This window comes from Nuphar pumila, chromosome 7, assembly GCF_984573655.1.
Source record: "Nuphar pumila chromosome 7, dmNupPumi1.hap1.1, whole genome shotgun sequence".
NCBI classification, from domain to species: Eukaryota; Viridiplantae; Streptophyta; class Magnoliopsida; order Nymphaeales; family Nymphaeaceae; genus Nuphar; species Nuphar pumila.
Genome location: NC_143255.1, coordinates 119,266,920 through 119,292,718, shown reverse-complemented (window position 1 = coordinate 119,292,718; position 25,799 = coordinate 119,266,920). Strand labels below are relative to the sequence as shown.

Genomic DNA, 25,799 nt, shown 5'->3' with positions numbered 1-25,799 from the left:
TTATCTTTCTCCTTTGCATATAAGGTTGGCTCATTTTCACTCTTGCGGAAGCCACTTGTTGTCAAATATGAGTTGAGTCTTTCATACCAAGCTTGAGGAGCTTGTTTAAGGCCATAAAGAGCCTTTTTAAGCTTGTATATTTTCTCCTCTTTCCCAGCAATAAGAAATATCTGTGGTTGGTGAATATAAACATCTTCTAAAAAAACATTTAGGAATGCAGATTTTACATCAAATTGAAAAACTTGTCATTTCATTTGAGTTGCTAGTGCCAAAATAATTTAGATAGTTTCAAATCTAGCAACAGGAGAGAAAGTTTCAAGAAAATCTATACCATGTTGTTGTGCATATCCTTTGACAACAAGCCATGCCTTGTACTTTTGAACACTTTAGTCAGCATTGTATTTCACCTTGTAAATCCATTTTACACCAATGGGAGACTTTTGCACTGGCAAGTCTACAAGTTCCCATGTATTGTTTTTTTAATGGCAGTCATTTCATCCATCATAGCTTCTTTCCATTCAATTTGTTCACTAGCCTCTTCATAGGTCATGGGTTCTGCAACCATAACGGCAAAAGTACAAAGCTCATAAATTTCTTGCAAGGACCGCACCTTCCTTGGTGGAGTGTTTGTATCATATGTTAGACCAAGTTCATTGTTGTCATGAGTTATCACATCCATAGGTGAAGTCCTAAATGCCCTACTAGATGTAGGGAATGAGTGAGAAGCCATACTTTCTTCTTCAAGTTGCATTGAACGTATTTCACGCATTGGACACATTTCACTCTCTAGAATGGATAGATGTTGATTTTGTGTCACTTTCTAATCCCAGAAATTTAATTCATCAAAAACCGCATCCCACCGGATGATTAACCTCTTGGTTATTGGATTATACAAGTGATAACCCTTTTGTAACCTACAAAAATTATTTGTGACATAGATCAGGAAGGTCATCATCGAAACCTGCAGATCAGATCACGTACCAAGACCAACTATTAAACATAATTATCAAGAGGAAGCTGGAAATAAATGAAACTAACTAAAAATTAGCTCATAATTCATCTGCTCCAAGGGGGATTGGCTTTGTGGGGTGGAGCCTTAGCTGCTAGATGGGCAGTCAAGGTTCGATTCACATAGGCATCACCCCTCTTCTACAAGCCAATGTGTAGCATAGGCTCTCGGGACCAGTGTTGTGAGAGGCGTACACCTCAGTACCTGAAGCGTATGCCTCAGAGGCGAGGCGCACGCTCAAGGTACCGAGGTGTGCTATGATGCGCAAACTGGCCCTCATCAACCTCCAGAACCCCCTCCTTCATCCCCAAGTCTTCCTCCTCCGCCCGATTAGTCGGCTATGCTAACCCCAAGTGCCGGTGGATCCACCGCCACTTGCCGACCAACTGCTCCCACCGCTTCACTTCCATACCAGTTGTGAGAGGCGTACACCTCAGTACCTGAGGCGTACGCCTCAGAGGCGAAGCGCATGCTCAACGCCTCGCTTCGCCTCATCGCATTTAACAACCTTGCTCGGGACAGGGGCCATAGCCTCGGAGTTTTATGCTGTCAGCATGATGACAGTAGATACGACAGGCTGAGCTAGTGCAACCAGGTCTTCCTGAGGCGTACACCTCAGAGGCCAAGCGCATGCTCAATGCCTCGCTTCGCCTCATCGCATTTAGCAACCTTGCTCGGGACAGGGGCCATAGCCTCGGAGTTTTATGCTGTCAACATGATGACAGTAGATACGACAGTCTGAGCTAGTGCAACCAGGTCTTCGTGCCGTGTGTGCGGCTTCTTCAGGTTATAAATTTAAAAAAAAACTCATAATTCATATATTTGAATTCAATCAGCCCAGTAAGGAAACCACTGACGAGTGTTTCTAATCCTGATGAACTTCCTATTTCTCATAAGTTCCATAATTAAAATACGTTTCCCAAATTTAATTAAAATTTTAATCGAATATGAATCACATGCATAAACTTAATATCCAAATATAAGCTAAAAATCCAAATGAAAATTCCAAACTGCAAAAATAGATCCAAATGGATCCTGTAGACCCGACTCACATCCAGCTTCTTCCCTGCATCAACCCGGCTAAGGTGGGTCACGTAAGGCATGATGGTTGTGGGGCCCCACCTGGTGTTTTCCCTCTATTCGGTGAGGGTTTATCGTCATAAAAAACAGGCCACCAAAAAGGCTTGCTCCATCAACCGTCGGTCCCATCTCTTATTATGTGGTGGTTGGGCCTGGTCTTATCAAGCTTGGACCCAAAATAGGAGTATATGGTTAACCAGGTTGGGCTTAGGTCAAGTTGGGCTAGGCTCTAGATGCAAATGGTTTGGATCTGAACCAACTAAATACGTACAAAGGTCCTATATAGATTGGGTTGGAAAGCCAAAAAAACCACACAATATCCATACTGGATCCGGTTTGTTTGCATTCCTAGGTCCTATTGGGAAGATGCATATCTTGCTCATATATGTGCCTGGAGCAATTTTGCTATTTGGGTCGGGCAAAACCCAAGGTTTTATTGAGTTTTGGGCTGCCAATGCAGCCCAAACCCGATCCATCCCAACTGGTCTGATGTCCATGCTTATTTTCTATTTGTAGGAGTAACTTTAGAATTCACCAACAAAAATAAATGCTGGATTAGGGTTGTCAACAGGTTGGATCTGGGTTAGGTCAGAGCTGAATCCAACCTGTCTATGTAGATTTTAATCTTTTAAGGTTGGATTCGGGTGCCCATCGGGTCAGACATAATGAAGACCATATCCGATCTTCATTTTCTTAAACCCAAATACATCGTCCATTGGTCTGCGAATTATATTTTCGGTCCAACCTGCTTCTGATCTAAAACATTAGAATAATGTTTACGTTTTACATTATTACTAACAAGCCCGAGGTGGGTTCTGTCCATAGTCATAAGTATTAGCTATTTTTTTTTTTGAAAATCTCGTGATTTTATCACGATATTCTAAAAAAACACATAATTCTGGAAAAAATGGGATGTTTGCAAAATATCATGTTTTTATCGTGATACTCACATTATTAATATTATGTATATAACTTTTTAAAAGTTTAATGTTATTATTGTTATTTATATATTTTTCATATATTTTTTAAATTTATATATACTGATATTTTTGAATAAAAGAAAAATCTATAGTGAACACTGATCGGGATGGCAGTGGACGTGGGGGATCGGGGTCCCGCCCCGCCTCACCCTCTTTGGACTAGTGATGGAGGACATGAAACGGGATGGAGGTTAAAATCAAAACTCATGTGGGGATCGGGGGCAGGATTTTGAGACGGGACGGGATGGGAATTAATAAAAAATAAAAAAAACATAAAAAACGTGTTAAATGTAGAACATTTGCATCTAAGGCTGTCAACGGGTCCGGGTACCCCACCGATCAGGGCATACCCAAACCCACTCATATAACAAATGGCCGGGTTCAGTTTTTTTAGGTCATGAAAATGGAATCCCAGACCTGAACCCGGTTAATTTTAGAATTTTATTACTAAAAATACATATAAATCACTCCAACCAGGTTAGATACTCAACAAAAAAGCTGGTCCAGATCGGGTACACGACAAAAAATCATAACCCAAACCCGGCCTGCATAGTGCTTGGGTATGGTTCTGGTCAACCTGAATATTATTTTGGTCGGCACTTTTCATGCCCATACCCAGGAATTTGGTAGCAGGTCGGGTCGGGTACCAGGTACAAACCCGGCCGATTGACAGCCCTATTTGCATCACTCCTTGACCGGGTTACAGTTCCACTCGACCCAAACTGACATGTTGCAACCCACAATGTTCACCAACTTCTCACTCTCCCGAATCCGGTACATTGTACCAACAACAACCGATTCGTATCGGACGCAACAGACGAGTTCGGTCATATGAATAACGGAACAGGAATAATTGCGTAATTTCATCTCCCAGACCTCAAGCTGGTGCTTGCTATTGCGTCTCACTCTGGGTCTGAGTTGTTTGCTCGATCCGCAAGAAACAGGATTCCTCACTCCCAATTTTCCTGCGCCACTATTTCCACCCAACTCCCCTCCTCCGCTTCTTTCTCTCCTCTTTCTGCACAGAGAAAAAGGGGAAAAGAAGGGAGACGAGGGGCTCTCTGTGATCCATTGGCCGATTGTCTCTCTCTCTCTCTCTCTCTTTAGGGTTTTGCTTCTTCTTCTTCGTCCTCGGCGTCAATGGCGGCTGTCGTGAGTTCGGCGAGCGGCCTGCTGGCGATGCTCAACGAGACGCACCCCGTGCTGAAGCTCCACGCCCTCACCAACCTCAACGCCCTCGTCGACAACTTCTGGCCCGAGATCTCCACGAGCGTCTCCACAATGTGAGTTTTTTCCCCTTTTCTAGTTTCGATCCTCGTCGTAGCGTTCGTGCGGACGCGTTTGTTTGCGCTTTCTCGGTTTCTCCGTGGTGAATTCTGGGAGCGGATTTTGCTAATTAGGGTTAGGGTTTTGCGCTGTTGGTTTGAGTGTTTTTTTCCTGTCGGATTGAATTAGGGTTTTCTTCTGTCTATTGTTGCGCTTGCGGTACGTGGTTTCGCTGGATGCGTTCTTCTCTATGCTGTTGTATGTTCAGGGTTTTGTTGTCCTCCCCCCCTCTCTATATATGTATATCTTTTGCAATTTCGTTATTTTGTGGTTTTCTAGTGGAAATCTGTGGGGGTTGGTAGGTTTCTTGATAGATCCTGATTGATGTTTGTGTGGAAAGAGAAGATTTTGGAGATGGATATTGGTGGATTGGGTGGGATGAGGGATTCGTCTGTTTGAGTGCGGCGGTTTCGTAGAGTTCAGTTTGTTGCGAGAGGGTTTTTTTCCTTTGGATTGGGTGGTTTAGCAGCATGGGCATGGGATCATGAAGAACAAAGGACGTTTCTCGTTGAGGGTTATGGTTCTCCCTTTTCACTATAGTTATGTTTTTAAGGGGGGGTTTTGGGTGGAGGCATTGTCATTCTAGCCGTAATTCCAGAGAGACGCTATGATGGTTTTCTCCGTGGAGAATATGGGTCAAATTTGCTGCTTTAAGCTTTTTTTATTTGAGTACAATAAGAATCGGTTCATTTGTTTTGTGGGAATTTTGGGAAACCATTCCTTTATTGATGTGGCAAGCTGTTCACTGTTGCGCCTGTATACCTCTTGTACAAGAATGGTGCAAAAGAAGCGGTATAATAGGTTTATGAGGTTGGGCACCACTAGGGTGCAGATTTTGAGCTCTGCTGGAGTACACATGCTTAAATTCAGATTGGATTGAACTTTTGGCGTGGTAAATTCTTTTCTTAGAAATTTACAGAACAATCACTTAAGGATAAGGTGTATAATTTGAATCAGAACCTTAGGGTGAAGAATGCAATCCTTGTTTTGCTGGCGTTTGGTTCCTGTACTTTTCGAGCTCTAGCACTATGCTCGTGTATGAACAATCTTTACATGAGCATAACCGAAGTTTCTTATTCCTTAAGTGTATGTCAGCTTATTTACTGTTTCTTAATTTTCCACTTATAGAAATCAGATGCCACTGTTTATGTATTTCATCATCTTTCTATTCCCCCCTTTATTCCTTTCCCCACCCCCCACAATGATCCAGCGTGGATATATTTCTTTTATCTAGACATCATAGAAAATGAGATGAATCATCCAAACATGCACACAAAAACATAGACATGCATACATGGTAAAAAAGCAACAAGTGAGTTTGAGTCTTTGAGACATCACTGTTGGAAATGGAATAACAGTAGTGGAAAGTGAAGCAGCCACACTAGACTCTATCCATCTCCCCTTGAGGCTTCCATTGAGATTAGGACTAGTTCCCACCTGCAGCTGGGAAAGAAAAGCGTGGCCTGAATGGGTGACTTCAGATAAGAGTTCTACCCTAGCACATTACAAGGCAGAAAGATGCACCTTTCATCACACTACTGTCCAGACTAAACAACATTGTTGACTTATTGAAACTGTGAAACATACTTTTCAATTTTTTCCCCTTATTACGTCTCTTGTCTGTCATTTGCCCATGGTCATCCTAACACCTTTTGTGAAAGTTAGACTAGCATCTTAAATACAATATGTGAGAAAATGGATCACATCTTATCAGTGAGGCAAATATAGTAATTTCTAAGAAAGCATCGAACTTTCTGTCTATGCTAATCATGGTGCTCCCTAGTAATAATAACAGGGTAGTTGATGCAGCGAGAGGGGGAGTATTATTGATCACGCATGGATGCTGACGCTGTAAGCAGTGTAGCAGTGAGGGGATCAGCACTGTGTTATTGGTGACTGCTGTGGACACCCCTTCAATGCACGGCTGTGCAATATTTTGAGAGTCCGATATTGTTGTTTGAAGCAAATAGGCTCGGATCAATGATCCGAGCAAAAATATATTAATGGAGTGACAATGGTTACAATATGATGATGCTATCAGTAAATAACTAAGCAACAAGATTAACAGAAAGAAGTAAAACAGACGGAATGCAAAGACAGAAGAAATGGAAAAAAAAACTTTGTAAGGAACGTGCGGCTGCAGCCAAAATGCAAGAAGCTTTCGTTTTCCAGAATTCAATAGCTTGTACGCAACCCTAGGAGGGGTATTTAAAAGGCTTCAACTGGATCCGAGTCTCGGGTCCGAGACAACTTCTGAGTGCTGCTGAATCTGGGGCATCTCGGCCTGTACTTTCTGTGCTCGTCTGGAGTAGGTACGCAGAGTGTCCTCTTCTCCGTGTCTCGGTACGGGAATCTGGATCGGATCCACTACTTGGGTCCGATCCCCAATCCCATGGTGCAAATCCGGTCCACCACCTGGGTCAGGCTGTATGGATCCGGGTCCATCTCGCTCTGCATCATTCTCCCCTGGTTGGGAAAAAGTTGGCTCGGAGGACTTCTTGTCTCCACAGTATGCATATAGATCAAACACATTGAATATAGGCGAAAGTTTCCAATTTTTGGGCAGTTCAAGGAGGTAAGACCGGTAAAATAGGCCCGCGAGCCGGGGAAACCCGGTCTCCTTGGTGGAAAGAAGAACTATCTTATGACCCTTAAAAATAAATGTGTACATGTTCCTACGGCCATTATGGATGGTCTTACGGTCAAACTGCCAGGGACGTCCCAAAAGGATGTGACACGCACTCATAGGGGCCACATCGCACCACACTTCATCGTGGTAATGCTCCCCCATGGAAAATCGAACTAGGCAACACAGGGTGATAGGTACCTCGTTCCCTTTCTTGAACCATGCCATCTTCTAAGGTTGGGACAATTTTTTCGTTTTTAGGTTCAAGGTGGACACGACATTCTCAGATACCATATTCTCGCACGCCCCGATATCAATGATAACATCACACGCGCGCCCCTCACAGTTGCACCGGGTTCTAAAAATATTATGCCGCAACCATTTTTTCGGGGCCGACTCTCGGGATGTGGTCAAAACATGATGGATGGTTAACAAATTTTTGATGCTGCCTTCAAACTCTACGACTTTCATCTCGTCATCCCCCTCAACAAGCGACTCAACCTCGCTCTCACTATCGGACACTGACTCAACAATGCCCTATGCGAGATGTGTATTCTTGCTCACAGTGGGGCACTTGGACGCAACATGACCTAACTCTTGACACCTAAAACAACGAATGGTAGACTCACTGGGCTTACCTTTGGATCTGGTGTGGTACGCGGGTCCGGACTGATCGGGCTTGCTAAGGTCGACTCTAGGGGTGGACTTGGGAAACTCAACTTGGGTTGACTGGACTGATCACTACGGGATGTCCTATGTTCCTACCTCCTTTTCAATTTTTCCTCTACATTCATGGAATAACTGCTTGCCTGATCTAATGACTCGACTGTGATACAACTGAAGTCGTAAAAAATAGCAGGACGGAGACCAGAAATATACCTCGTGACCTGCTGGCGGGCGGTCTCTTCGATCTGCACTCGTAGGGAAAGACGATGGAACTCAACAATTTACTCCGCCACAGTACTGGTGCCTTGACGCAGAGTCAGGTACTCCTTGTAGGCCCTCTCAGCGTGATTTGACGACATGAACTTAGACTGCATCAACTGTTGCATCTCCTCCCAAGTCAGTACGCGTTCTAGTCCCTGTTGCTCCCTCGACCTTTGCAGCTCAACCCACCATGTCTGCGCTAGGCCTCTCAACCGAATAAAGGTTAGGGAGACACGATGGTGCTCAACGACATCGTGGTAGTCGAAGAAGAATTGTACGACATAAGATCAGTCGAAGAACTGCTCCACATCGAACTGACCTGCGAACTCTGAAAGCTCCAACTTCACCCCGTACGTGGAGGGGCGCTCTGGTGCTCTCTGCTGACTGCCCTCCACCATGCCTGCGGGGTACTCGTTCCAAAAAGTATCATCATCCCACACTACTTCATCAACACGGTTCTGTTCGCCTGGCTGCTGGTGCTGATGTACTCCGACGACGTGTGGTCGGCGCTCAGGTCGCGTCGGTCCATGCTGAATCTGCCTCAGCCTGGCTTGCCCGTGGGCGGGAGCCATCTGTGGCCGGCGTTAAGGCACCATTTTGACAGGAGGTCCTGCTATAGGTGGAAGGACTGGTCGGGTTTCAGGCTCTAGGTGGGTAGGAATGAGATAATATGGGTTTGGGTTATTGGTCGGGCTAGGATAGTGGTGTTGGGTCGGATACAGTATTGGGTTTTGGATCGGAGAAGGGTTAATGAGTTGGTTCTGGTTCGGGAATTGGGTCTGGATGGTATAATATTGGGTTGATTCGCCCGATTGGATGTGGATCAGGTCTATTTCTAAACTACTCGTCGGACCCAGATTTGGGTAGGTTAGATCGGGGATCGAGTTGTGGGGATAAAAGGTTTGATTTGAACTCGACCCACGATCCATATGATTATGGGCCTGGTTGTGACCCGACTTAAATTCAAACTGGAGCTCCGTCCGGGTCCGATATGGGCTTGGGTCGATTGGGGATCTGAATTGGGGATCAAAATTAATAGGTTGGATCTGGTTCGGGGTGAACTGCGAACCAGACCCAACTGGGTAGGTCGGGTAAATGGGTTCAAGGCCCGGACCTGCTCCTTGGGACCCGGGTCGGGGACCTGATATCACAAGGTTGGGTTTGGACCCTCTCGGGTCCGGACCCACCCACAGGGTACCACCACTTCCTGCACGCGGAGGGCCTACGACAACGCCCCCACGCGCAGGCCCAGGACAATGGATTGGGTCGGTCCCTGCTCGGGCGGACGTGGTTGGGCCAGCAGTCGGGCCCAACGTCATGCTGGGACCTGGCGAGCCAAACCCAGGCTGCGGCACAGGTGCTGGGGCACGAGGCCAAGCCTGTGCACCCCAGCTAACGCTGGGAGGCGCGGCCAGAGCCCCGTGCTTGGCCCGGTAGGCACCGAGAGGCTGGGTAGCAGCCGTGATCGAGTCCGACATTAGGGAAAGTACCAGGTTCGGGGCGGTGGTGTGGCCATGAGGGATCGACTGGCCTGCTTCGACTGCAGCGACAACTTCTTGATTTTCCGCACCGTCACCCACTTTCGCTCCCATTTTTAGCATGGAGGCCGCACACACTTCCCTGGTCCACTCGATGGCTCCGAGCTATTCGTCAATCCCGTCCACGCGTCTCGACAGACCTGCGACCTCTTTGCTGATGCACTGTAGATTTTCCTGAATCCGAGTTACTGCGTCAAGCACCCGCAACACCGGATCTTCAACGACGGTTCCCTGCCGCTCTCTTCCACCGGTAGGATAATGCCTCGCCTCTTGAGCCATCCCGCTGTCGAAGGAGGACGCCTGGGCTCAGATACCACTTTGATGCAGCGAGAGAGGGAGTATTATCGATCACACGTGGATGCCGATGCTGTAAGCAGTGTAGCAGTGAGGGGATCGACATTGTGTTATTGGTGACTGCTGTGGGCGCCCCTTCAATCCACGATTGTGCAATATTTTGAGAGTCCTATATTGTTGTTTGAAGCAAATAGGCTCGGATCAATGATCCGAGCAACAATATATTAATGGAGTGACAATGGTTACAATATGATGATGCTATCAGTAAATAACTAAGCAACAAGATTAATAGAAAGAAGTAAAACAGACGGAATGCAAAGACAAAAGAAATGAAAAAAAAACTTTGTAAGGAACGTGCGGCTGCAGCCAAAATGCAAGAAGCTTTCTTTTTCCAGAATTCAATAGCTTGTACGCAACCCTAGGAAGGGTATTTAAAAGGCTTCAACTGGATCCGGGTCTCGGGTCCGAGACAACTTCTGAGTGCTGCTGGATCTGGGGCGTCCCGGCGTGTACTTTCTGTGCTCGTCTGGAGTAGGTACGCAGAGGGACCTCTTCTCTGCATCTCGGTATGGGAATCTGGATCGGATCCACTACTTGGGTCCGATCCCCAATCCCATGGTGCAAATCCGGTCCACCACCTGGGTCAGGCTGTATGGATCCGGGTCCATCCTGCTCTGCATCAGTAGTAGACTAGTTGTCCATGTTGTCGTCCTTAGGATTCCATTTAAGCATTGGACATCATAGTCCTTCACAGCAAACCTCCTAGTCAGAAGATCCAGATTTTTCCATCCCCTTCAATCTTATATGTGATGCTTAGCTGAATTCGGATCTACCATTCCAAAACTTGATGGTATTGCTACCATTCATCTTGTAATTGAAATGATTAGTATAGCTACCATTGAATCCTAGCCTTTTTGCAAGCAAGATCCATTAATTTCGTGTTGTAAAAAATCATATGGTATTCTATGACATGACTCAGTTTTTCATCTGAAACGGCTCAACCCCAAGAAATTGTAACTTTAAGAGGAGGCTTAGTTGTATCATGTCATACAAAATTGTACCATATGATATATTCTCATAGTAAGTAAAAAGTGTTTTGAACATCATCTCTTTAGTAGTTGTTATTGCTGCCATTTATAATAAGACTGAGTTACCTTAGAAAGAAACCAATCTTTTACTCCATAGGATTCTGTAACTATTATAATGAGAGAGGCTTCTATTTTCTTATGCCAATCTATGCTTATTCCTCTGTCAATGTGAATGATATCCCAGAGAAGACTGCAGATTGACCTTTCATTTATAAATATATGTTCTATCGATCTTCTTCCTCCATTAGATGTCTTTTAATCTTCCTATGAAACATCATTGTGATTAAATATTCTAATGGTTTAGGTAATATGTTTCTTTTGTTTTCTTACCCGTGGGGGTATCTGGTGCTTTTGGTGAAGATGAGAGAATGTTCACCTACCTTTTATCTTTTCGGAATTTTTGGTGATGAACTGACGGAAAACATAAAGATTAACATCCGTGTTGGCAAGATAGACCTCAAAAAAGGGAAGTTAAATTCTTTTAAGTCTGATCCTGATTCAGATCACTAGAGCATAGTTTGTTTTTCAGTAAAATTCACTGGGTTTGTTAGATTGGGCATGTGTTTGTACCTTCTTTTTTTCAAAATTTCCCATAATGATTGTCACTTTGTTACTTGTGGCTATTTTTTCTATGTTAATCTACCGTGCCATGCTGATTTTTGGGATTTACTGTCTTATTGTTGGGAAGTGAAATCTTTATCACTATCACATGAAACAAACATCTTTATCTGAGGGTATGTGTGGAAGTGGTGACAAAAATGTGAAAATTCTGTACAAAATGGGCCATGCACTTTCAAACAAGAGAAAGATTTCATATGAAAAACTTTTGCTTTTTTGAATGATTTTACCAGTTGGATATATGAAAAGTTCCTCCATCTAGGGATGTGGAAATATAATAGTGAAAATTTTCATATCCTTGCATCCAATAGTTTTCATAGTAATCAATTTCCTAGGAAGAATTTTACCACTTCCAAATGTGGTTTTATAAATCATGGTCTGGTTTATGACTTGTATAACTTTGTATGCAGTGAAAGTTTATATGAAGATGAAGGATTTGAGCGAAAACAGCTTGCTGCATTGGTAGCTTCAAAGGTTGTAAGCTACTTTCTTCTGTGGTATTTCATTAATTTAATGTGTATGGAATAAATGGTATATGTTATTCTTGTAGAACTTGAAGTTAAGAGTGCCTAAATATTTTTTTCAACTTGACCTTGAATTCACAGCACTTATAAAGTGGCTGTATGAGCTCACTAAATAATCCATGAAAAACCAGGAACAAACAAACTTTATGCTTGAATGCATTTTCACCAATATCTGTACGACGTTGCAGTTGGTGAAGGATCACTCTGTTCTTCTAACTTTCGGATCAGCATGCAATGCTGAACTATTTTTTTTTGTTGCAATTCTCAATTAAAAATCCTTTTGTCCCTTGTTTAACTAATGATTATTCTTGATTTCCTGCAGGTCTTTTATCATCTTGGTGAATTGAATGATTCATTATCCTATGCCTTAGGTGCTGGACCTCTATTTGATGTTTCTGAAGATTCTGACTATGTTCACACAATTCTTGGTATGGAGAGCAATCTCTCTTGGATCATTCATCTACTTTCATGACCTTGGGGTTTTTGTCTGAATGTTATGATTTTTTGAACTCTGTTTACTTCTCTGTCCAGCAAAAGCTTTAGATGAGTATGCAAGTCTTCATATGAAAGCAGCTGAGTTGAGTGAGGAAGCAACAAAGGTGGATCCAAGATTGAAGGCCATTGTTGAAAGGCTTCTAGACAAGTATGTGATTTTAATAGTTTTTTGTTTCTAGCATACTTTCATTGTTTGCACCTCTGATCTTATATAATTCATGATTCAGGTGTATCCTGGATGGAAAATTTCAGCAAGCAATGGGAATGGCTATTGAATGTAGACGATTGGATAAATTGGAGGAAGCAATCACTCATAGTGACAACATTCAAGGGGCACTTGCGTACTGTATTAATGCCTCTCATTCATATGTTAATAGAAGAGAATATCGGCGTGAGGTATGGCATTTATCTAATCCTCTTGGTCTATGTTCTCAAGAAGATAAATGCTTCAACATGTTAGTAGGTGTTTCACTTAGATGATAGAGCCACCCATAAACTTCAACCTGTTGTTGGCAAATATGATTCTGATTTCACATGTCAAAAATGGATAATTTAGACTTTAACCAATCCATTTGCTTGTTGGTTTTTATCATGGATAGTAGGTAGGTACCTCGATCTCACATTCATTTTGTACCATGAGAAAGTGGTTCATCTCTTTAACAATACATGACAGAAAGATAATAACAGGCTGGGTTGGGGCCACCAATACATCTATTCACAACCGCCTATATGCTTGTTTCTCAATGGAAATACAGTGTAAATTTGGTTATCCTTTTCATCAAATGCAAAATTTTCACAAATATTGGCAGGACCTGGTACATCCATACTGAATTGGATGGTATTTTGTCTTAGATGGTTATACCAAGCTAAAGGCTGTTTATTGATCATGACCTTAAATTGGATTTATTTTTTATGTCATGGTTTTAAGACTTGGAATAATTTATTTAAGGGGTTGAGGTAAATCAAATTTCGATACTGGATAGCATATTTGATTTGAATCTGGATTTTCCTACATGTAAGTGTGCTATGGAATGTATCGGGACCAAACATGTGGTTCCTAATTTCCTTTTTCACTGAATTAAGATGAAACCGTCTGAATAGATAGGATCTCTTCAGAACCAAATATATTTGTGCCTAGGGATGCACAATTTAATATAAACTTGTATCTTTTGGATGCTTTCTTTATTTAAATTTTGATGACACCTACTTATATGGCTATGTCGAGTATGCATCTACAACCTTCTTTGAGTAATTCACTGTACCAATTGACAACTAGTTTGGGGCATTTAATGTTCAATATATGAAGTTTTGCCAATTTCTCACTACCGAATCAGTTTATCACTTTATATTTAAGCATATTGTTTGCATTAGGACTGTGGGATTCAATCACACTAACAAGATCGTGCTTGCTTTCCCCGAGCATTTTATCTTCAGTAATAATTTATGCTTAGTGTGAGCTAATAAGTCAGCAATTCACAATTGTCCTCATGTTGATTGAATGGATGGTCTTATGTTCATGGATTGTCAGTAAGTTTCTTTGGTGTTGTTAAATCTGGAGTTTGTGCACTACAATTCCTTTTGTCTCAAGGATATTATTTTCACTATATGTGGATGCTGCCACACAATTCAATTAGATCTGGTGCCAGATTCAAGATTCAAATATTTATTTTTTAAAATTGTCGTGTTAGTCACTGGTTTTCCTTTGGATGTTGATGTATTTGTTATATGCATTAGATTGATATTATCTACGTTGGGAATTGTAATGCAATTGAAACATATTGAGATCTTTTTTCCTTGTCTTGGTTTTTAACCCAGGTTCTGCGCCTTCTTGTGCAAATATATCAACAACTACCTTCACCAGATCACTTGAGCATTTGTCAGTGCCTCATGTTTCTGGATGAACCTGAAGCTGTTGCCAATTTACTGGTTAAATTGTTACGATCCAGCAACAAGGCATGTGCTGTCCCTTCACCATTTATTGTCAAAACATGCTTTTGTTAACCAAGTGCTGTTTTTGCAGGATGATGCTTTGCTGGCATTTCAGATAGCCTTTGATCTCGTGGATAATGAGCATCAGGCGTTTCTTCTGAATGTTAGGAACCGCCTCCCTGATCCTGAGTCACGACCGTCAAACCAGATCACCCCTGAACAATCATCAGATGCAGTACAAAACGGTTCTAGTGGGGCTGATTCTCAAAATGAAAATACTTCAGGACCAGATGCTGTTACAAACACGGGTGAAGATGCTCAAATGACTGATCGATCCCTTGCTCCCAATGGTGACCTGCATGAAATGGATCCAGTGGAGGTTGTGTATGCGGAGAGGTTGACAAAGATAAAGGGGATCCTATCTGGCGAAACTTCCATCCAGTTGACATTGCAGTTCTTATACAGTCATAACAGGTTCATTGATCTTTAGCTACAATGTGTGGGTTATTTTGCCTTTGAATCATAGCAACATATTTCACCTGATGCCATTATTATCTTTACTGACTTTGCTGCTTGCACTGATATAGGTCGGATCTTCTTATTTTGAAAACTATAAAACAGTCAGTGGAGATGAGGAATAGTGTCTGCCACAGTGCAACCATATATGCCAATGCAATCATGCATGCAGGAACGACTGTGGATACCTTCCTTAGGGAAAATTTGGTAAATGGCATTTCTTTGTCTTTTGTCCTATCACCTTTTTACTAAATTTAACATGTTATAGTTTTTTAACCACAGAAGATATGTATAGTCCGAAAAAAGATGTTCACATCTGTTTTCTGGCAGGACTGGCTTAGTAGAGCTACAAACTGGGCAAAGTTTAGTGCTACTGCCGGACTTGGTGTTATTCACAGGGGTCACCTTCAGCAAGGCAGGTCTCTAATGGCACCTTACCTGCCACAAAGTGGTGCTGCTGGTGGGGGTAGCCCTTATTCAGAAGGTGGTGCTCTATATGCTTTAGGTCTAATTCATGCCAACCATGGTGAGGGCATCAAGAAATTTCTTCGTGATAGCATGCACAATACTGATGTTGAGGTGAGCTCTTTCCAATCATGGTACTTTTGAGGGTTAATTCTTGAAATTATGCATCGTGCTGATCTGAATATCATTATGGTTTCTGCAGATTATCCAACATGGTGCCTGCCTGGGTCTTGGTTTGGCAGCACTAGGAACAGCAGATGAAGAAATATATGATGATGTCAAAAATGTGCTTTATACAGATAGTGCTGTGGCAGGTGAAGCTGCTGGTATTAGTATGGGTTTGCTCATGGTTGGAACTGCCACTGAGAAGGCAGGAGAGATGCTTGCATATGCACATGAAACACAACATGAAAAAATCATCAGGTTTATATGAATCTCAGGTTTTATTTAGATTTTTATCTTCATATGATATCTGAAAAACTTGATTATGACTGGTATGTTTGGAATCTTTTCATCCAGGGGCTTGGCACTTGGTATTGCACTTACAGTATATGGAAGGGAAGAGGAAGCAGACACTCTTATTGAGCAACTGACAAGGGATCAAGATCCAATCCTGCGATATGGAGGCATGTATGCACTAGCATTGGCATATAGAGGAACTGCAAACAACAAAGCCATCCGTCAGCTACTCCATTTTGCAGTATCCGATGTCAGTGATGATGTAAGGAGAACTGCAGTTCTAGCACTTGGTTTTGTGCTATACTCTGAACCAGAGCAGGTTATTTCTCGACCAATTCTAATTTGTATCATTTTTTTCTATTTGAGTAATTGCCATTTTAGGTTCTCTACAACATGGAATCTGGAAGAAACACCTTGACTATTTTATAATCTAAATTCTAAAGTTTGTCTTTTTTCTCCCCGTCTGATGTTTTTATTACAATTTTTGCCCTTAAGTCGGTTCTAAGATTTTGTATTTCTTGTTTGCATTTCTTATTTCTGTGCAGCTATCATTTAGATAATACTAGCTAAGCTCTCAATCTTTGTGCTATCTGTGCAGACTCCACGTATTGTTTCCCTTCTCTCGGAGTCCTATAATCCACATGTTAGATATGGTGCTGCTCTGGCAGTGGGCATTTCTTGTGCTGGTACAGGTTTAAGTGAAGCCATTTCTTTGCTTGAGCCTCTTACTTCAGATGTAGTAGATTTTGTCCGCCAGGGTGCTCTTATTGCAATGGCTATGGTCATGGTTCAGACCAATGAAGCTTGTGACCCTCGTGTTGGCACTTTTAGGTATTTTCTGTCCCAGTGCCATTCCTCTTCCAGCAAACTTGCCTCACCTTTCACGACATTGTTGGTTATGCAGGCGACAATTGGAGAAAATAATTCTTGACAAGCATGAGGACACCATGAGCAAGATGGGTGCAATTTTAGCTTCTGGTATCCTTGATGCAGGTGGAAGGAATGTGACCATCAGGCTGCTTTCCAAGACCAAGCATGATAAAGTTACTGCAGTTGTTGGGCTTGCTGTATTCAGCCAATTCTGGTATTGGTACCCTCTAATATATTTCATCAGCCTTTCATTTTCACCCACTGCTTTGATCGGGTTAAACTATGATCTCAAAGTCCCAAGGTTTGAGTTTTTATCACATGCCAAACCTTCATTATTTGAGTATCCTCGGCCCACAAGTCCACCTTCTGCAACATCCACCGTTAAGCTGCCTACAGCCGTTTTATCGACATCTGCAAAGGCTAAAGCCCGAGCTAAGAAAGAGGCTGATCAGAAGGCTGCAATGGAGAAATTAGCTGCTGAAGATGGATCATCATCGAACACTACTTCAAGTTCTGGGAAAGGTGCCAAAGCAACTGAAAAGGATGGTGATTCTATGCAGGTAAGCCTTTACAGAGCTTCTGTTAGTGGTCATTGTCGAACATGGATAAAAGGAAAATCTTCAAATCCCTTTGGGTGCTCAAAACTGGACTGTCTATTATGTTGTGTGACTTTATCACTAGTATTTGTTTTACTGCTGTTCCCTTCACTTTTTTTTATCTGAAATTTGGAACTTCTCTCAGGTGGACAGTGCTTTGGAAAAGAAGGGAGAGGCAGAGCCGTCTTTTGAAATTCTGACAAACCCAGCTCGTGTGGTGCCTGCTCAGGAGAAGTACATTAAGTTCCTTGAGGAAAGCCGATATGTACCTGTGAAATTATCCCCCTCTGGGTTTGTGCTCTTGAGAGACACAAGGCCAACCGAACCAGAGGTACTTTCGTTGACCGATGCACCATCTTCTGTAGCTTCCACTGTGGCTGGTTCTGCGGTTCCACAGGGACCTGTTTCCGCCATGTCTGTTGATGAGGAGCCTCAGCCACCACAACCCTTTCAGTACAGTGTGTGAAATCAAATCAGGAATTTGAGCAGCCTACCAGGTAAAGAGGGTTTCACGTTGGAATGGATTGGTGAAATGAGCACCTCTGTCAAAGAGAATGCCGTCAGCGTTTGAGATCTTTATTTTTCCTGGTGTGTTCATGGCCATTCTGCTGATGGTTCTGCTTTTATTTGTTTGATTTGAGAGGGGTGGAGGGATTTGGCTATTTGCTTCTGAAAACAGATACCCCTTCTTAAGCTGAGGGGATTGTGTAGGCATAGCGTGTGGTTCAGTTATTCAAGGTTAGCACACCATCTTGTAGAAGTTTTGAATCAACGGAGCAAAACTTAGCTTATTATCTTTCATCCTTTTTGTTACACAGCAGTTAACTGTAGCTTATTATCTTTCATCCTTTTTGTTACACACACACACACACACACACACACACACACACACACACCACCACCACTTGAGGAAAAATGCGGTTTTGTTCCTTCATTCTTGTAGATGTGTGGTTTTTAAAAAAACGTATTTTTTTCTGGTTTGGATTTTGACAACCACGCAGGAGGGTTAAGCCCCCCTCCTTGGTATTGCTGAATTTAAAGATTGACTCTTTTGTGCAACCTAATCAACGGACTTATCTTTCCATCAGATAGGTACTGGGTTGTTATTCACCAAAGTAAACAATAAACAAATAGAGGAGCAAGACCATATTAAGTTAACCTTTATACCTGTGCTGTATCATCATTTACATTGGTTAGCTGTGGTGCAAAGTCACCAACGGGGTCTCCGCCTGTCTGGTAGGAGCAACTAGTGCACGTCACCTTGTGTTGGGACGTTGCAGGTTCAAAACCCAATGGTATAGTTGTATAACTGGTAGGGGTCTGCCTAACCCCAGCTTACCTTTGAAAAAAAAACTGTGATGCAAAATGCTAAACATTTGTCGACCCTATCATTGCACTTCATGTTTTATAGTAAACCATCATTTCAGTTCCTGCGCTGTTTCTCCCAAACTTCAGTGGGATGGCTTGCCACACATTTACTGTTATGATAAGAAAATATGTGATATCTTTGTTTTTTCTTAGTAACATGGATGACAACAATTAGTCAGCGAGTTTTCAAGCTTTTTGACCTGATCTTAAGTATTGTCGTCACAAGCAGGCAACAACACCCAAGCTGTCATAGGTACTTTATGACAAAAATGACACGTTTTATGAAATGCTTTATAAAATTTTAAATCCGTCCTATGTCCTAATTCGCAAATGCCCTACTTCTTTAAGATTTTTTTACCCTTTGCCTCAAACGAACCTTTTGAGGTTTGCTAGACATATCAATATGTTTTCCTGGTATCATTAACTCTCACTAAGATGTAGGTTCACATAATTTTTTTTAAACCTCACGAAATTGGCATAAACATATTTGCTAATCTCATGCAATTGAAACATGTATAACAAATATAGACTAAATTCACATATATAATATGACATTTGTGAGATATCATGCAAACTTCTTTTCATAACTGATCTTCAAGAATATTCACAAATATGTGGTGATATGTGCACATGTTATGTTAAAAATTTATGTGAAGTTTGCACTCCGAAATGATCATCGCAAATAAGGTACTAAATTTGCATATATAGTATGACATTCACGAGATACAGTGTGAACCTTCTTTCAGTAATTGATCCATAAGGAGATTCACAAGTAATTTGCATATATAACATGTTGCGAATTTTCATGAAGTTCATATTCTAAAATGACTTTCACAAATAAGGTACCGATATGCAAATTTTTGTAAAATTTGCATGCCTTTTAAACTTATTTTTGTTCATTTTATTTCTTTTTTTTTCTTTGAAGAACCCTAACCCTTTTATCTCTAAAACCCTCAACATTTTCTTTTTCTCCTTGCAACAATTTTCATGAATTTTTTTAGCTGTATTTTGATGAAGTTAGCGGTATCCTTCTCATCGACTTCTTCGGTTATGTCGAAAGGTGAGTTCCATACAAAAATTGCACATTTTCTTAAAAACCCTATAATTTTTTATATTCTTTCCATGTCTAAAACTATAAATAACCAGCTTTGAAATATCTTTTTTACCCTTTGCATGCATGAAACTCATGAAGTTTGCACGAAATATCTCTCCATTCGTCGCTGCCACAAACTCCCACTTAAAATGAGGTCTACACATTTTTTTGAAAACTTCAAGAAGTTCGCATAATAATATTTGCGAACATCCTGTCAAACTCAAACAAAATAAGAAAGTTTGCATATATTTTATATGGACTTCCTCAAGTCAACATATATTTTATGCAAACTTTCTTACATCCACATATATTTTAGGTGGACTTCCTTAAGTTCGTATATATATTTTATGTGGATTTTCTCAAGTTCACAAATATTTTATGCAGACTTTCTTAAATTTGCCTATGGTGTTCATTGTTCGCATGTTTAGAATAAACTGTCTTTGTCGAAATGTCCTCTAGAAGATAGATTATTTGGTTGTTTCAGTTTGTAGAGCATGCTTCTATTCCGGTTTGGGAACTCAGAAATGAAAACCCTAAAGAGGTTTTCGATTCTGACCCAAAACATGAAAGTTATAGGCCTAAAAACACATGTTTTTGATGTCGAATCAAAGAGATAAAAATATGAGAATAAAGACTATTCTATAAAAAACAATTACATATTTGGGAGGAAGTTCACATATATAGGAGAAAGTTTGCATGTGTGAAGGGTAAAAAGGTCTTTTTAAATATATATATTTGCGATTTTAGACATGGGGAGATTATAAAAAATTGAGGGTTTTTAAGGAAACACATCAAATTAATCATACAATATGGTCATTTTTTGTTATTTTATTTCATTTCATTTCATTTTTTTTCTTTTTTTTAGATATGTGCATTTAATAGCTCATATGTATTTGTGTTTAGTTGTTGTTGTGTGGTATAAGTTTTATGAAATAAATTTTTAAAGATATATTTTGATAAAATATTTTGTGAAAGACAGACACCAAATAATAAAAATGGACTCACACTAGGGTGAGATCCGGGTCAAACTCAGGGAACAAAATGAACAACTTTGTATTCCACAGAAATGCAGTCTTTATTGCCTAAAAATAAAAACAACTAACTAATTACAATGAGTTACCCTTCGCAGAGGGTTCAAAAATAATAAACCGGCCTTATTACAAATCCACTTAAAAGTAAATGACCCTAAAACTAAAAGAAAAGAAAAAGAATAAACAAAGGAACTTCTGTTGCTTGTGATCTAGTCCCATGTCAAATGAATTAGCAGACTTATAAAAGCTACTAATATTTTATCTTGAGGGCTCTTCTGAGGGACCTTTTGGGAAACTCTTGCACATGCAAACACTTTCCTACAAAACACAAAAAGACAAAAACAAAACAAACAATGAACTATTCCTAAAACTAATGTTAGTTTTGAGCAAAAACAAGAATCAAGACTTAAAACTAACAATCTAACAAACTTGTAGCAAACTAACTAACTACAATAAAGAAAAATATTGAATCAAAACTAACTAATTAACAGACTAACTAGTTCTAACTACTTGTAAACAAACTAAAACAAATTCTAAAGAAAATGTTAACTAAATAAATTATAAAACATGTAAATCTAATCTAACCAATTAAAATTAGAACTAACTTAAATGTAGCTAACAAACTAATGCTGGATTGTTATATGAGCTAAATAATAAAAGAAACGTATACATAACTAATCACTATACTTTAAAAGTCTAAGACACACTGAATATGCTAAAGCAATGGTGCACCCGATTGAAAAATAAATAAAAACAAGGAAACTACTAACTAAATAACCAACTAAATAGAACTTGAATAATGATCATCATCAATCACACATATTTAGAATTTGCATGAATGGCGTTAATCTCATAACACGCTGGTTCTGTTCAACAATAAACTGCAGGTTATACCGACTAGCTAAACATGAAAACATGCAGATTTAATTTAATGAAAACTTAAACACAAAAGAAAATTTATCTAAACTAAACAAACGAGGCTGAAACACACTCGTTGCAAATAAAGCTAATTAATCGTTGATCACGCTGATGCGTGAACTATGATTAATCAATGTGAATCACACTGTTTGCTGGAGATCCAGAAAATAATCATGATTATTATACCGTGTTTTAACGCTGATTCCAACAACCCGCGGATCGAGTTCTTGAATCCAATCAAGTGTGTTTTGGTGTTACTCGAACAAACGATCAAGAAAAAAAAATTCAAAGTAAGTCTGCTGATCGAAATTCGTGAAGACGCTGATTCACTCACTCAACACACTCATAAACCCATCCAACAGATCTACAGGCCCGTTGGCTGGTTTTGCACTATGTGTGTTTCAAAAATAGAAAAATATAAAATTTTCTAGATTACCAGGACACACGAAACAAACAACAATACCGATTACAAACTAAAGATTTCAGAAGTTTACTTGCTATTCTATGCTAAATGCAATGCGAAATCATGTTTTATTCATGCAACGAAACAAAATATAACTAAACTACATGCAAAACAAATAAAGAGACGGGGGAGGAAGAAGCAGGCCTCACAATTTGCCTCTAATGAGGGGTTGAGAAAAAGAAACAATATTTCTTCAGGCTGCACGTGCCTCCGACGATGGCGACAAGAAGAAGTGGACGACGACGAGAGCAAGAAGTAGGAAAAAAAAGAAGAAGGAAGAAAGGAGGAAGAAAATCAACCAAGGATTGAAAAGGAGGAAGAAGAGAGAAGAGAGAGAGAAAGGAAGAGGCTGGGCGTGAATCCCTAGAGGAAGACGCCCATCTCTTCTTTAAAATTATTATTTATACTAAAAAAATCTAGGTTAAAAAAAAATTTCTAAAAACTACCACTAATGTTTCAAAAATTCTGAAAGCCATACTTCTAAAAATATATTTCAGAAAAGGACATTCCTAAACACATAAAATTATTAATTGAAAACTCCTAAACTAATTAAGACATTGTAAAACATGTAGGGTGTGCTTGAAATTGGTTTTTTCCCCTTATTTTCAATTTTAAAGCAGTTTCTCGAAAAACGTTAACAAGAATGAGTTCTTAATTCATTTTTTCGACAAATCATGCATAAAAATATGTATATAAAATGCAAAAATTATGCATGATCACTGTGGATGCTTTTTTGTATGTTTTTCTGTATTTTATTTATATTTGCTACTAGATTTTTTATAGATATATATTTGTTTGTATTATAAATGATTTATGTTTGTTTGCTTGTCTTTTAGTTAATACTCAATGTTTTATGTGGGTGTAATGGAACTAGGGTTGACCTTGCACAAACATTGAACAAGGGTTGAGGTTATTGTGGGTAGTTAATTTTGAGAGTGATTGTTATAGGTATTTATGTTAATTGAATGTATAAAGTATATGTAGATGATATTTTTTCACATGCTATTTTTATTAGATGAATGATATGTTGTGTGGTTGGTGTAAACATTTAATGATGACCTCCGAAAGGATTAAAATATACTATCGTATCATTGATCTCCTTATTTGAAGATCTATAGTAGTCTCAAAAAATAGTAGCTATAAAGAATTTATAGCTTTGATGTCTCATACAACCAGATATGTAGAAGAGTCAATGGTCCTCTAGTATAGTTCTCCAAAATTAGATGACCAACATATATGTATAGATGTATTTGACGATGATTATATGAAATAAATGTTATTTAGAGGCGATGTTTACTTAGTTGCTTGCAAAGTTAAAGAAGAAGTTGCTTTCAGAGTTAAACAAGAAACAATTAAAAGTGATGTACAAGAAGTAGTTAATGAATAAAATGATAAAAATTTAGTAGAGAATGTGCATCTATCTTAAGCACCATCTATCGAGCTAAGTGATTTAGCGAACATCCAATTATTACAATCAATGGACGATATTGATGTTCCAAACATTGAGCTTAGGCATGTGGAGGGCATGCAGTTGCCCAAATCGATTAGGAAAATAAATGTTCAATGTGTATGTAATGAAGAACTTCCACGAACAATTGATGTTGTACATGGTCAGATGATCACCGTAAAAAATATGAAACTACATGGGCAAACTATTACCGATGATCTTCATCGTAGTAATATGGATGACATCCAACCTTACATGGCATATGACAAAGCTAGGTGCAAGTTGTTGGACTTTATAATTTATGCTTGAGATGTAGGTGTAATGATATATATTATATTTTTATAGTTATTTTTTAAAGTTGAAAATGCAAGAATATTGCATGCATGAAAGCAAATAAAGCGATATATATGATGATTTTTTATTAAGTTTGTGTAACAAAAAAGTTAATTAGTGACAATAACAATGATGTACATAGTGGGGAATTGCATGATATCAATAATGATGATTATACCATGTCTGCTAAGCCGAACTCAGAAATGATATGAGAGGACCAATACACTGATGGGACAAATAATGATTGGTGAAAATGATGCACAAATAACAATTGGGAAGTCAAACCCTTGGTATGTTCTATAAGTTATATGAGCATTTGTTGGACAATATAACTATTTTATGTTTTTACACTAATGAGACGTGGTTGAACATATTCTCGTTCAATGGATTCTCATATAATGAAGAACAATTAAAAATCATTGAAGCAAAGTCATTTCAATTGTATAACGAAAAACTTAATGATTGTAAACATTTTCAGTAGCTAACAACATGCTCAAATGATCGAAAAATTATTTTATGCAAAAGGCTTAATGATCTTCAGCATTGCCGTGAGTTTTTGAAAGATCATGTGACCATAAATAACTATAAAGAAAAATTCATAAAAAATTGCAATAACAAAGTCATTATCACATGCACGAAAAAGAACTTATAAGACTATATAGTTGATTGCTCTTGGAAGATTCATTACACAAAAGTGCATGAAGCAACATTCTTTTATGTGAAGAAGTATGAAAGCGAACATATATGTGTTGGATCATTGGACAACCTTGTAGTAAAAAAAGTGACTTCTAAGTGAATTTTAAGTGTTATTCATAAACACATGCTCGATAACTCAAAGATAACTCTAAGAAAAATCATGAATGACATTAGTCACGAGGAAGGTGTGGAGGTTACAACCAAGAATGGTGTGAACGATAACAGATGTGAGAGACACTATATCATTTATTTGAAGTGTCCTTCAAGATGCTTCTTGCATATTTGGATCATTTGATGAAAGTTAATCGATGATCGTTAGGATACATTCAGACAGATTGAAAAGATAGACTTATGTACATGTTCTTATCCTTTCATCCATATATCGATGATTTTTTGAAAGGATACCCTCTAGTACTTATGGTAGATGTCACATTCTTAAAAGGAAGATACATGGGTATATTATTATCGGCCTATAATATTGATCCTTTATTTATTGTAGCATTTGTAGTTATAGATAAAGAGTCGAATGATTCATGGGTATGGTTTTTGGAGCATGTGAAGAAAAAGTTCATTGTCTTCCACGAATATAAAGAGAGATTACAATTCACAGTTATCTCAGATAGGCATAAAATTTTAAAGTATGTTGTCTCCCACACATGACCTACATGTCATATTAGAAATTGTATGAAATAATTAACAAAAAACTTTTCTAAGAAATTTAGTCCATCACCCTGTGCAATTTGGTAAAGTGTAACTCTTGAGCATCTACAAGATAATAATGCATTTATTTTCTTCAAAAAATTTGGGAGCAATACTTAACTACATACAATTATGTTGCCACTGACATGAAACTAGAATATTGGGCCAACAATCACTTTCTAGCAAAAAGATATAACATAAAACTTCAATTCGTAGATTCTCGCTATATGTGACAAACCCTTAATTCTTCTTATTAAAAAGCTTCATGCTGTTGAACCTTTTTGTGAAAAGAAAGAATATTAGGTAGAAAATATATGGCGTTGTGGTGCCTGAGATCAAAGAAAATGTAAAAGCACTTAAGAGAAAGACATAACAACTACATGTATAGGTAGTGCATTGCAACTAAAGTCT

At 39.5% G+C, this 25,799-nt stretch overlaps 1 protein-coding gene across 1 annotated transcript; it reads left to right on the top strand.

Moving 5' to 3' along the window:
* The first annotated feature begins 3,957 nt into the window (after window positions 1-3,957).
* Window positions 3,958-18,182, top strand: LOC149833171 (26S proteasome non-ATPase regulatory subunit 1 homolog A-like). Its single transcript, XM_090014969.1, has 14 exons — window positions 3,958-4,352; window positions 11,897-11,960; window positions 12,333-12,438; window positions 12,542-12,653; window positions 12,733-12,901; window positions 14,321-14,458; window positions 14,526-14,908; window positions 15,022-15,157; window positions 15,281-15,529; window positions 15,618-15,838; window positions 15,935-16,193; window positions 16,473-16,705; window positions 16,779-17,304; window positions 17,486-18,182. Exons 1-14 carry the CDS (start codon window positions 4,210-4,212, stop codon window positions 17,804-17,806), a joined length of 3,060 nt encoding a protein of 1,019 aa, XP_089871095.1. The 5' UTR covers window positions 3,958-4,209; the 3' UTR covers window positions 17,807-18,182.
* Window positions 18,183-25,799: the final 7,617 nt, after the last annotated feature.